This window comes from Oncorhynchus nerka, linkage group LG24 (assembly GCF_034236695.1).
Source record: "Oncorhynchus nerka isolate Pitt River linkage group LG24, Oner_Uvic_2.0, whole genome shotgun sequence".
Lineage (NCBI taxonomy): Eukaryota > Metazoa > Chordata > Actinopteri > Salmoniformes > Salmonidae > Oncorhynchus > Oncorhynchus nerka.
In genome coordinates this window covers 5,199,939-5,214,041 of record NC_088419.1, presented here as the reverse complement: position 1 = coordinate 5,214,041, position 14,103 = coordinate 5,199,939, and the positions used below count along the sequence as shown (strand labels likewise).

At 40.5% G+C, this 14,103-nt stretch overlaps 1 protein-coding gene across 1 annotated transcript; it reads right to left on the bottom strand.

Moving 5' to 3' along the window:
• Nucleotides 1-1,206: 1,206 nt before the first annotated feature.
• LOC115123903 (all-trans retinoic acid-induced differentiation factor-like) lies at nucleotides 1,207-8,563 on the bottom strand. Its single transcript, XM_029653262.2, has 7 exons — nucleotides 8,344-8,563; nucleotides 5,372-5,508; nucleotides 5,071-5,139; nucleotides 4,904-4,975; nucleotides 4,354-4,475; nucleotides 2,690-2,790; nucleotides 1,207-2,454 (listed from the first exon to the last, which is right to left on the bottom strand). Exons 1-7 carry the CDS (start codon nucleotides 8,434-8,436, stop codon nucleotides 2,350-2,352), a joined length of 699 nt encoding a protein of 232 aa, XP_029509122.1. The 5' UTR covers nucleotides 8,437-8,563; the 3' UTR covers nucleotides 1,207-2,349.
• Nucleotides 8,564-14,103: the final 5,540 nt, after the last annotated feature.

Below are 14,103 nucleotides of genomic sequence, written 5' to 3'. Positions count from 1 at the left end.
CATGAAACATGAGACCAGCACTTTACATGTTGCATTTATATTTTTGTTCAGTGTATATTTTCAGTATATCATGTCTATACTGAATACAAATATAAACGCAACAATCAAAGATTTCACCGAGTTACAGTTCATATAAGGAAATCGGTCAAATGAAATGAATGAATTAGACCCTAATCTATGAATTTCACATGACTGGGCAGAGGGGCGCAGCCATTGGTGGGCCTGGGAGGGCATAGACCCACCCACTTGGGAGCCCAGCCAATCAGAATGGGGTTTTTTTAACACAAAAAAGGCTTTAATACAGACAGACATACTCCTGTTTCATCATCTGTCCAGGTGGCTGGTTTCAGACAATCCCACAGGTGAAGAAGCTGGATGTGGAGGTCCTGGGATGGCGTGGTTACACGTGGTCTGTGGATGTGAGACCAGTTGGACTGCCAACTTCTCTAAAATGACGTTGGAGGCGGCTTATGGTAGAGAAATTATCATTAAATTCTCTGGCAACATCTCTGGTGGACATTCTTGCATGCTAATTGCACGCTCCCTCAACTTGAGACATCTGTGGCATTGTTTATTTATTCATTTCACCTTTATTTAACCAGGTAGGCTAGTTGAGAACACCTTTATTTAACCAGGTAGGCTAGTTGAGAACACCTTTATTTAACCAGGTAGGCCAGTTGAGAACACCATTATTTAACCAGGTAGGCCAGTTGAGAACACCATTATTTAACCAGGTAGGCTAGTTGAGAACACCTTTATTTAACCAGGTAGGCTAGTTGAGAACACCATTATTTAACCAGGTAGGCTAGTTGAGAACACCTTTTATTTAACCAGGTAGGCAAGTTGAGAACACCTTTATTTAACCAGGTAGGCTAGTTGAGAACACCTTTATTTAACCAGGTAGGCTAGTTGAGAACACCTTTATTTAACCAGGTAGGCTAGTTGAGAACACCTTTATTTAACCAGGTAGGCTAGTTGAGAACAAGTTCTCACATTGTGTTGTGTGACACAACTGCATATTTGAGTGGCCTTTTATTGTCCCCAGCACAAGGTGCACCTGTGTAATGATCATGCTGTTTAATCAGCTTCTTGACATGCCACAGCTGTCCGGTGGATAGATAATATTGGGACAAATGCTCACTCACAGGGATGTAAACAAATTTGTGCATAACATTTGCGAGATATAAGCTAATTTTTGTGCGAATGGAAATTTCTGGCATCTTTTATTTCAGCTCATGAAACATGGGACCAACACTACATGTTCCTTTTATATTTTTGTTCAATAGACAGTATATTGTCAGTATATCACATCTATATTGTCAGTATATCATATCTTCTTTAATCCAAGATGAAATACAAAACAGCAAACAGCAAAAATGTATTATTACATGAACAATCTGTACATACAACAACAATTCAACATTTGCAGTACTCTCTGCGTTTTGCTCGTGTCTCCCTATAATGTAATTCATTAATCGATATCTTTGTCAGTTTTACCAAAAATTAAGGGGGGGTGCATAATGCTACTTTATACTGCATATTATTGCTTCTACTACAATTCATGCTTCATTGATCAAGTATAAGGTTTGATTTCCCAGACACACATTAACCGTAGTGCTGGACTAAAAACATGCTCGGTGGAGAATCTCTATTGAAATAGATGTGTTAGTCCTGTACGAGGCTTAGTCGATGTCCCGGGAAACTGGCCCCAAGCATCTTAGTCAACTTTTAATGATTTGGCACATACTGTAGACCATAAAGTGAGGTCGTGTATTGTCCCGCATCACAATCTCTTAGATTTCATGTTGATCTAGGGAAATGGCTGCAAGGTTGTTGTTTTTTTTTTTTTAAAGGCTACAACAATTGCAACATCTGTGGTGATAAAACAAAGATTTAACAACCTCGTCAAAACAGATGATTAAAACTATAAAGGTCAATGATACAACTGTCATTACCATAGAATACACTGACTTTCCACGCTAAAGTCAGTTTTAAAATGGTCACATATCCCCCCCCCCCCTGTCTCTTCATATGGGTAGCCTAGTGGTTAGAGCGTTGGACTAGTAACCGGAAGGTTGCAAGTTCAAACCCCCGAGCTGACAAGGTATAAATCTGTCGTTCTGCCCCTGAACAGGCAGTTAACCCACTGTTCCCAGGCCGTCATTGAAAATAAGAATTTGTTCTTAACTGACTTAAGTTAAACTTAAGTTAAAGTTAAACTTTAACTGCCTAGTTAAATAAAGGTCAAATTAAAAAAATTTAAAAAAAAATATCAGCATCACTGGAAAACAAGTGTTTTCCAAGTGGAGTCCCAGGACCAGGCCTCAGACCAGGGGAGTGGGTACAACCTCAGCCAGATTTGACCTTGCGTCTCTGGGTGACCCAGAGCAGGATGGAGACCAGGACTGTGGAGGCCCCTAGAATCCCGAACACCTTGATTATATGGAACTTCCCCTGTCAACAACAGAGACGGAGAACAACAATGTGACTCGGTGGTTACCATGGCACCTTACACCACAATGGGTTTTTTTTTGGTTTGAAAGGCTGTGAATTTCCCTCTGTGATTAATTAACGCTCGTGCTGTCTTTAACAATCAGAGATTGGATATGAATGAATGTTGTTGAGGATAAAGTTAAAGCCATTGTCTTGACAATAGTCATACGTGGGATGATGTGGTGTACTCACTGACCTCTCGGAGACACTTGTATCCATGGAAGTTGTCCACACAGTTACACTCAAAGAAGCCCGGACCGTACGCTGCACAGAGGGAGTTCTCAGGGCAGTTCAACGCTGTAGAAGAGGGGGGGGGGGGGGAATAGCTAGTCAGTTGTACAACGGAATGCATTTAACTGAAATGTGTCTTCTGCATTTAACCCAACCCATGTGCAGGGTGCTGCCTTTTTTATTTTTATTTTTTTTTACCTTTATTTAACTAGGCAAGTCAGTTAAGAACCAATTCTTATTTTCAATGACGGCCTAGGAACAGTGGGTTAACTGCCTGTTCAGAGGCAGAACGACAGACCTTGTCAGCTCGGGGATTTGAACTTGCAACCTTTCGGTTACTAGTCCAACGCTCTAACCACTATGCTACATCCACGTCTTCGGCACCCGGGGAACAGTGGGTTAAACGCCTTGCTCAGAAGCAATGTTATAGTCTCTATGAAACTTTATAAACAGATATTATGACAGTAATGCCAACTATAATATTGATGCCAGATCACTGTATTCAGAATCACTGTATTCAGAATGGAAGCGGACATTTTAATTTCCCAAAGTGAGTTTAAAGTGGGCAATCTAATTGGCACATACATTTTTGGACTTCTTAAATTAATGGCATATAGCACACTGATTATTGAAGAATATAACTTATAAATACCTCATTAGTTTTGTTCAACTTTGGTCGTCATTAGAACAAAATATATGCTTTTTTTTTATTCCAATGATAGTAAAACAAAGTAATTGCAAACAAACACTGTCTTGCCTCAAAATGTGGTTAAAACTATAATTTGATATCATGAACGGTCAGTCATTCCATCCATAGCTTTGTCTATGAATTGGAGAGTGGTTACATTTTCCCCAGCCCTATCCTTCTAGTTACCAAAACAGTGGTGTTTTTGTCTTTTCACCATCCATAGCTTTGTCTATGAATTGGAGAGTGGTTACATTTTCCCCAGCCCTATCCTTCTAGTTACCAAAACAGTGGTGTTTTTGTCTTTTCACCATCCATAGCTTTGTCTATGAATTGGAGAGTGGTTACATTTTCCCCAGCCCTATCCTTCTAGTTACCAAAACAGTGGTGTTTTTGTCTTTTCACCATCCATAGCTTTGTCTATGAATTGGAGAGTGGTTACATTTTCCCCAGCCCTATCCTTCTAGTTACCAAAACAGTGGTGTTTTTGTCTTTTCACCATCCATAGCTTTGTCTATGAATTGGAGAGTGGTTACATTTTCCCCAGCCCTATCCTTCTAGTTACCAAAACAGTGGTGTTTTTGTCTTTTCACCATCCATAGCTTTGTCTATGAATTGGAGAGTGGTTACATTTTCCCCAGCCCTATCCTTCTAGTTACCAAAACAGTGGTGTTTTTGTCTTTTCACCATCCATAGCTTTGTCTATGAATTGGAGAGTGGTTACATTTTCCCCAGCCCTATCCTTCTAGTTACCAAAACAGTGGTGTTTTTGTCTTTTCACCATCCATAGCTTTGTCTATGAATTGGAGAGTGGTTACATTTTCCCCAGCCCTATCCTTCTAGTTACCAAAACTGGTGTTTTTGTCTTTTCAACTACTAGGCTACTTCTTTATTAAACACAACAACAAGGATCATGCAGCAGAAAAAGGTTGACAGTGACTTACACAGATGTCCAGTCTGGTTGCAGATGTCCTTCTGTCCTTCACAGTGACGTGTGTCCCCTTTGACCTCCATTTTATTCCATGATGTATTGCCTCCTGGACAGGTCAGGTTGACAGGCAGAATCCTTACAGAAAGGGTATAGGCTCATTAAAATGTTCTATTCTAATAAGGAACTGATTGGACATTAAAATGTGTGTGAATTCTATTCTAATAAGGAACTGATTGGACACTCAAATATGTGTGAATTCTATTCTAATAAGGAACTGATTGGACACTCAAATATGTGTGAATTCTATTCTAATAAGGAACTGATTGGACATTCAAATATGTGTGAATTCTATTCTAATAAGGAACTGATTGGACATTAAAATGTGTGAATTCTATTCTAATAAGGAACTGATTGGACATTCAAATATGTGTGAATTCTATTCTAATAAGGAACTGATTGGACATTAAAATGTGTGAATTCTATTCTAATAAGGAACTGATTGGACATTAAAATGTGCATTGCAAGGTTGGACTCGGTAACACAGCTCAGTGAGTTGTACTTACAGGTCATCCAACTGGATGAAGCCTTGAAACAGTGAATTGTTCAGTTGAACTATGGGGTTCAGTGAGATATCTCTGTAGAAGAACAGAGAAAGTACCACAGGCTCTATAAAAACATGAACAAACTGATCAGGTTTGTCGCCTAAATGTAAACGGTCTGTTTAACATACATCATTGCAGCTGTTGATGCCTCTTGAAGGTCCTCGACATGACTTAGAGAACAGTTTGATAGGTCCAACCTGAGTGAGAAAACAGAGTGGGATAAATAACGTTTTTAGGGGAAATAGACAACATAATGTAACAATGACAATGAGACATTGGCAACAAGACAAGTAGTCAGTTTGTATATTTTACTAAACAGTTGTTACAGTTGATATAGTTGTTGAATGTTTCTACATATGTTATTACATCAAGTGAATAATCAATAATCATCAAAACGAAGCCTGGTGTTGCCAAAGCACAACTTCCTACCCGATGACGTAGTCAGCATTGCTGGTGTTTTCTTTCCGCAGCAGGCAGCAGCATCCGTCAACCAAGCCCGCAGACGCGGAACAGAACTGGCCCAGAGCGGTGCTATTCTGCACTGTTCTGTTGCAGAGATGACATACCTGTTTGTTCAGCAGAAATTCACAACGCCTTTATCAACATCTTCACCAACTGATTCATAATAAAAGTCATAATAATCAAGCCACAAATCTCTGTCAATGTAGCAGGCAGGCTAGCAGAAAGAAGACAGTTATTTATACCCCGTTTACATCAGAACGTATTTCATTACACCGTAGGTCATCTTCACGGAGTCCTGCACCGCTTCTGAACCGACACGTGAGGTGTTTGTAACGCAATATGGAGGAGAGGCTGTGTTTTTATTTATTCAACTATGCCAGTCAGTTAAGAACAAATTCTTATGTACAATGACAGCCTATGAATAGTGGGTTAACTGCCTTGTTCAGGGGGGCAGAACAACATATTTGTACCTTGTCAGCTCGGGGGGATTTGATCCCCCAACCTTTCGGTTACTAGTCCGACACTGACCACTAGGCTCTCGGTCGCCCCCAGATCGCATTTATTTTGGGAGATTGCAAAATATGACCTTTTCATTCAAGATATGATGAACATGTTTTGTTTAGTTACATTTTCCTCAACTTGTTTCTCTAACTTTATAGCAAGTCAAGTTAGCTTGCACTGCAGAACAGCTAGCTAGCTAAAAGCTAGGCTAGGTTGAAGGTACCACTGTAGCTAGCTAAAAGCTAGGCTAGGTTGAAGATACCACTGTAGCTAGCTAAAAGCTAGGCTAGGTTGAAGGTACCACTGTAGCTAGCTAAAAGCTAGGCTAGGTTGAAGGTACCACTGTAGCTAGCTAAAAGCTAGGCTAGGTTGAAGGTACCACTGTAGGTAGCTAAAAGCTAGGCTAGGTTGAACGTACCACTTAGCTAGCTAAAAGCTAGGCTAGGTTGAAGGTACCACTGTAGCTAGCTAAAAGCTAGGTTGAAAATACCACTATACTGCTTGTGACCTCCATCTAATAATTATCATCAAAAACAAACACCATTACCATCACCAACTTAAACGTAAACGGAATGCAACAGTCTTATAATTAAACTATGTGTATTATTTAACATTACCAGTCGTGGTGTGTGGATAAAATCACTGGGGAAGCCCAGACAGAATATTTATTGATTTAGACCCATGGAGAGTTACCGGAAGTCACAAAGAAAACTGGAGCTGCCTCCACTATTCCAGCACCATGTCAACTTCAACATTTCAACATCATCAAATCACTTATGCGTATTCTAATACATTGACAACTAAAAACATACTGAAAACAATTTAGTCCAATCATTATAAGCTAAATACGATGTGGCTGTCCATGGTTCTGATTTCTGTATGTGTGTAAGTAAAAAACATGTTGACTCACCCTACTTGTAGAGAAATGCCAATGCCATCCTCCTCACTTTCATGTTGACCAAACGGTCTATGACTCTGTCATACATTACATTTTTTATGAATAGTATTTGTTGTCCCTGGCTACCTGGCCTAACTTCCATTCATGGGCAGCGTTAGCTGGTTAACATTAGCCTTCCACATCTAGTTACATGTTGAACTTCCATCCTCTCAGGCCAGGGGCACAATGTATGAATTAATGGTTGGATCAGAATTGCCATTACCATTATAATCATTGGCCAATACGGAGAATTAGGTAAAACCACAAGCCAATTTTAGCTAGCTAGCCACCAGAGGACAATAACACAATGAGATGCAACAAGTTTCTGTCAATGACGTATGCTCTCAATGCGATGTGATAGGAGTGAAGCCAAACCCAAACTGGCTTCCCTTTACACTTTTATTTTGGTGTGCCAGGACCATTCACAGTTGAGCTCACTCACTTTAGCTCGACGCTGATTGGCTATTTTATACTTTTTTTATCAAGGGAGGCGAAATACTCACTGGCTTCCCTTGCATTCAATTATCGGTGGCGGAAAACAATGTCATACTTTTTTTGTCCAGACAGCAACGAATAGATGGCCTACAGAACATGCTTATGTGTAATGTGAACAAGGCGCCGGATATCATTAATTTCAATGGGGACGTCAACAACGGAGTGGAATCACACCGCCCGCGTGTGGTTGAAGGATCTGTGTGCGAGATGGATGTCACTTTACGACATTTTCAGTCCAGCCAGAGTCCGTAGAAGAACAGGAGGTTACCAAACCACAGAAGAAGATGAATATATGTGGTTTTCGGTGTTGGCTTTATGGGATAGCTAGTAACTTGTAAACAATTACCCATTAATATAAGTACAATTTTAATAGTCATGTTAAATAATACACATTGTGTATTGGCTGTTAAGCCAATTTGATTTATGTGACTTTTGCCTCCCATTTTTGTTTATTGTGACCCCAATGTCGTTTGTTTTTTATGATAATTATTAGGTGGAGGTCGCTAGCTACAGTGGTATCTTGAACCTAGTCTAGCTTTTAGCTCTGCAGTGCAAGCTAATTTGACATGCTATAAAGTTAGAGAAACAAGTTGAGGAAAAAGTAACTAAACAAACAAAACAATATTATCACCGAAAACAATATATATATATATATATCCTGTCTTGAAAGAAAAGGTCATATTTTGCAATCTCTCAAACTAAATGCGATCTCTGACCAGAGACAGGCTCTTCTCCATATTGCTGTTACAAACACCGCAGACGTCCATTCCCTAGTGGGACAAGATGACGTAGCGCCTAATGAAATATGGCAAGGTGTAAACGGGTCAATAACAACGATGAGTGTAGCATAGTAGTTACAATGTAACAATACGACGTAACACATCCGAGTGTATAAACAATGTAACAACTGAACTCTTGACCGTAGCAGCAGTTACAATGTAAATAACCGGTTATGGCGAGTTGCGCAGCATTCCTGTATAGCATAGAGCTGAAGCAGACCACTTACCTGTAACTCAGTCAGTTGATAACTCCCATATAAATATACATGAAAGATTAATAAGACCACTGCTGCATTCCGCTGGCTGGATCCAGCTGTCATTTTTGAACGCGATATTCATAGGATCAATACAAGATAAACATGTGACTGACTGTACGCTACTAAAATCACAGCCGCTTCCTTAATACACTCGCATGTCTCCTTGTTTCGTTTCCTTTGTATCATTGTCTGATCTCTACAAGACCTGGATTGGTTCAATCACAGTATGGTAACGTGGGGACATCCGGTATTGCTAGTTCTATTATCAGGTTATCCGTCTTTTCACATGAATTAATGATCGATAAGACTGAGACGAGAAAAAATAAAGAAAACCCATCCGTGTGTGTTTGAAAGCAGACAGTGCTTCATAGCATTACAAATTGCCCGACCTTTTTGCACAGCCCAGCCTATAAAGAGGATCTCATATCCAAAATATTGTACAACAATATAAAATGTGTTGCATTATTCATTAGCCATATTCCTTTGTTTCTTGCCTTCAAAACAAAGAAAATGGACAGGCCTACATGGACAAAATACCTCATTTCATTTTTTTTTTTTTACAATTTCATTTATAATAATTATGTTATTTAGAAAACATTTCAATTGATTTTGGAAGCTGCCAGATGACTGTTCTCAAATTCATCGTCATCTGACCATCCCCACACTCTGAAATATGCCATTACAGTAGAGGGGTCAGAAGACGATAATAAATCATTTACGTAAGTGATTTGAAGCTGTTGTTAGAAAACATAATATATAGCCTATGTTATGTATGTCTTGCCTACAGACTAAAATACATGTATATTATTCGTGGAAATTCCTTTAAAAAATTGGCACATAGTTGTTTTGTACTGTTTAAAATAAATGTGGTCCCCTCTACCAGAAATGGTTTGGACCAGAGGACTGTTGCAACGCTTCTTGAAGAGCGATTTGATACATATTGGTTACATTATTGCTTAACGGCTACAATGTAGTCAGTTTTCTTGGGATTTGTATCACATTTGGTCTGTTTCCTGGACTGCTTTCTCGCCAACCAATGAAACCTATTTTGGATAACTTCAAGAAGCAGAAAGAGGCAAATGTAACACATGTTTTGCCTGTTCCCCCCTCTCTTTCAATCATACCAGTGTGTTGTGAACAACATTACCGTGAGCAACAATAGTGGAATCGGCGGTTCGCCTTCAAAATCAAAGTCCCCCATTGAAATTGACGCAAACGAATAAAAATAGTGGTGTCACACCACAATTGGACTAGATAATACTAAACACGCTTTGAATGTAGTTATATATTCAACAAAAGACAAATATTAGTTAATTTGACCAAAACATGTAAAGTGTTGTTCCCATGTTTCATGAGCTGAAATAAAAGATCCCAGAAGTGTTTTCTATGCAAAAAAGCTTATTTCTCTCAAATGTTGTGCACAAATGTGTTTACATCCCTGTTAATGAGCATTTCTCTTTTGCCAAGATAATCCATCTACCTGACAGGTGTGGCATGTCAAGAAGCCGATTAAACAGCATGATCATTACTGGCTTGCGTAGTTAAATAAAGGTTAAATCAAATAAAATATATTTTTTAAAGAAGCCGGATGTGGAGGTCCTGGGCTGGCGTGGTGACACGTGGTTTTCAGTTGCAAGGCCGGTTGGACGTACCCCCAAATTCTCTAAAACGACGTTGGAGGCGGCTTATGGTAGAGAAATGAAGAGTCAATTCTCTGGCAACAGCTCTGGTGAACATTCCTGCATTCAGCATGCTCCCTCAAAACTTGAGACATCAATGGCTGTGTGACAAAACTACACATTTTAGTGTGACCTTTTATTGTCCCCAGCACAAGGTGCACCTGTGTACATTTTTTTTTTTTTTACCTTGGCAAGTCAGTTAAGAACAAATTCTTATTTACAATGACAGCCTCCACCTGCCAAACCTTGATTGTCTGAGACCAGCCACCCGGACAGCTGATGAATCTAAGGAGTATTTCTGTCTGTAATAATGTCACGAATCCCGTTTCCTGAGTCTGTTTTTTGCCTGTGTTCTGTCCTGGAGTGTTTTTTCCGGCGTCCTGGAACGCACCCTGTCTGGTTGCCGGGCAATGTAGCCAGTTGGGAGTTCTGATTACCCGCACCTGTATCCCATCAGCTATCTGCACACCTGGTCCTGATCATCTCTCCTCTTCATAAGCCCGGACCTGACATCCATTCCCTGCCGGATCGTTAGCCATGAACAGTATGTTGTGCCATAGTATCAGCCTCAAGTTGGATAGAATTTGTTTTGTTGTTTTTTACGTATTGCTTGCCTTAAACTTATCTCCGTTTGTTCTCTCTTCAGTTACTCACCCGGATCATTTACCCCATTCCCGCCTGGTCGTCGTCGGATTCCGCTACCCCATTGGATCCACCTATTTACTCCCATCAACTCACCACCGCTGCCCGCTACGCCACCTGGATCTATCTACCCATTCACATTCACTTGTAAATAAATACTCACCCTCTTCCTACTCTCCTTGTCCTGGTCTGCTTCTGGGTTCGATTTTGAAAGAACGTGACAAATAAAGCCCTTTTGTGGGGAAAAACTCCTTCTGATTGGCTGGGCCTGGCTCCCAAGTGGTTTGGCTTATGCACTCCCAGGCCCACCCATGGCTGCGCCCCTGCCCAATCATGTGAAACCCATAGATTAGGGCCTAATTATGTTTTCATCATATTTTTTTACCTTTATTAATTTAACTAGGCAAGTCAGTTAAGAACAAATTCTTACTTACAATGACGGCCTGCCCTGGCCAAACCCCAACGACGCTGGGCCAATTGTGTGCCGCCCCATCGGACTCCCAATCACGTCCGGTTGTGTTACAGCCTGGAATCGAACGAGTCTGTAGTGGCGCCTCTAGCACTGAGATGCTAGATGCTGTGCCACTGAGGAGCCCCAATTGACTGATTTCCTTATATGAACTGGGTGGGAAACCGTGGGGTGTTGGATTGAGCGTGCAGAGATTGACAAAGATACAGGGAGGCTTTAGTCCGCCAAAACAACTTTACTAAGACAGAAATGAAAAATAACAAAGAAAATCACTTAGGTTTGGCTCAGCCCTTCTTCTCTACTGTGGCTTGGTGTCGGTCTCTCCCCATTCTCTCTCGTGGTGTACTCTGCTCCTTTTCTTTTGGCCTCCACGGTTGGTTGGCACATTCCTCTAATTACCTCTCACTTAGAGCTGTCCATGTCGGGGTGCCCAGCTCACGTATTCCCCAGCAGAGGGAGCCAACGTCGCCTCACGTACCTTCCCTCTATTACCAGACCTCCTGGGATACCACAACTGTAAATCAGTAAAATCACAGACATTTTTCCATGTTGCGTTTATATTTTCGTTCAGGATAGTTTCTAAATCAAATCTAAATAATCTAAATAAAATTAGGCATGTTGAAAGGTGTAGCCTGGACTCTGACTTGCAGACTGAAATAGAACAGAAAAATTATTTTTCATCTGAGTTTTATTCATAAAGAAATTATATTTCACTGCCTGTAGATGTAAAAATGACTGTATGGATCAGTTGAACCAACAGCTTGTATTTGGAAACGTACAAACATTTCCAATAGCTACACTCACTGAACACTGGAGGGATTCTAGATCTTTCTGTGCATCAGGTTTATTATACTGGGCCTCCAGTTTTATGCTTCTTGCATGAGTTGTTATTCAGGGAAACTATTTTGGATTTCTTAGCAGGTGGACCTTGAGAAGACCTACGGGGGAGCTTAGGTGGCCGGTTTGTTTTCTGCCATGTTTCTACCATGTTTCTGCCATGTTTATACCATGTTTCTGCCATGTTTATACCATGTTTCAGTCATGTTTCTGCCATGTTTATGCCATGTTTCTACCATGTTTCTGCCATGTTTCAGCCATGTTTCTGCCATGTTTCTACCACGTTTATACCATGTTTCTACCATGTTTCTGCCATGTTTCTGCCATGTTTCTACCATGTTTCTACCATGTTTATGCCATGTTTATGCCATGTTTATGCCATGTTTATACCATGTTTATACCATGTTTCTACCATGTTTCTGCCATGTTTCTACCACGTTTCTACCACGTTTCTACCACGTTTCTACCATGTTTCTACCATGTTTCTACCATGTTTCTGCCATGTTTCTACCATGTTTCTACCATGTTTCTGCCATGTTTCTACCATGTTTCTACCATGTTTCTGCCATGTTTCTACCATGTTTCTGCCATGTTTATACCATGTTTATACCATGTTTCTGCCATGTTTCTATGGCTTGTGGCTGTGTCAATTGTTTTTTGATAGCTTCTTCTGGATTTCTATACAGAGGACTCCCTCAACTATAATCAAAGGGCGCAATTTAGTTATACACTCATCTGATCTATGTTTTTAATATTCAAAGTATAACATTAGAGTATTTTTAAACATAGCCTCACTCACTGCTGTGCTTATTTGATTCTGACTTGATTTTGTAGGATACTGACGAGAATCTCTGTAAATGTCCTCTCATAAAGTCAAACCAGATTGGGATTACAGGAAGGAAATTAGTTTATAAACTTTTGTCCATAGTACTGTTTTTTTTATCAGTGCAATGGACAATGTCTTCGAGGGCCTGCTTCCTGATTTTTTTCAAAACACTCACTGAATGGTGATTTAGCTTTTTCCTCAAGTGCTTCTTTCCCAAAGTCCTCAAGAGTTATCAGACACCAAAAACATCCATGTTGTCTTGTTTTTCCTCTGGAATTAGAGTTCAATTTGTCTATTTGACTCTGTAACTCATGACCTTCACCAATATCGAGTTACTTACACTACCAAGAACTATGCAAATATCACAATGGATTTAATGTCATCTTGATTTGGTAGAGTTCAACAGTAAACTGAAAATGTACTTGCCCATCTCATCCTTACCTCTGTACGGTGACTTACAAAGTTCACTAGCCTGCTGTATTAAATGACGTGTACAGACCCGTGTACAGACCCATGTACAGACCCGTGTACAGACCCATGTACAGACCCGTGTACAGACCCATGTACAGACCCATGTACCCATGTACAGACCCATGTACAGACCCGTGCACAGACCCATGTACAGACCCGTGTACATACCTCTACATCTGTTTTAGTGGCCACTCCAGTAATTATTTTCCAACAGTGTTGCAATTATGTCTTCACAGTGTCCCTATTAAAGACTTTCATACATGCTATGGATCCATCAGTAGTACAGGTAATGTGTTGCTGGGAAACACTTCCCTCTCTTTCTATTGCATTCACAAATTGCTCAACCGTGTGTCTGTGTTCCTCAGTCCAGCATAAATACCACAGGAATACAATATATTGGGTTTAGATGAAGTAGAAACTGCAATTTCATAAAGCAACAAAAACATTTTTTTTTTCACTTTAGAACGTGATTATACCACCCTGGGGCACAACTTTCACTAGCGATGGGGGTGTCATGTCCCTCCCAAATTCTGAAATTGCATTTTTGTCCTCCCCAGTTTTATCATTGCAATGTGATACAAAAAACAGCAGCGGTGTGCTTTAGGACCATGCGGATGCCTCAGAGTGGTCGGCTGGATTTAGGACCAAGCGGATGCCTCAGAGTGGTCGGCTGGATTTAGGACCAAGCGGATGCCTCAGAGTGGTCGGCTGGATTTAGGACCAAAGGCTGTCAGTCTGTGTGAAGGCAAAGCTTCTGGAAGGATGGCTGGACCAGCACAGAAGAGCATAGTTCAGTGTGTATGTGT

Bases quoted from the DNA above. Each gene is read 5' to 3' on its own strand.
- LOC115123903 (XM_029653262.2), bottom strand. From the start codon at position 8,436: ATGACAGCTGGATCCAGCCAGCGGAATGCAGCAGTGGTCTTATTAATC. The intron at 4,476-4,903 runs GTAAGTACAACT...CCTTTCTGTAAG, and splicing joins TTCATCCAGTTGGATGACCT to GATTCTGCCTGTCAACCTGA. The intron at 2,455-2,689 runs GTCAGTGAGTAC...TGTTGTTGACAG, and splicing joins GATACAAGTGTCTCCGAGAG to GGGAAGTTCCATATAATCAA.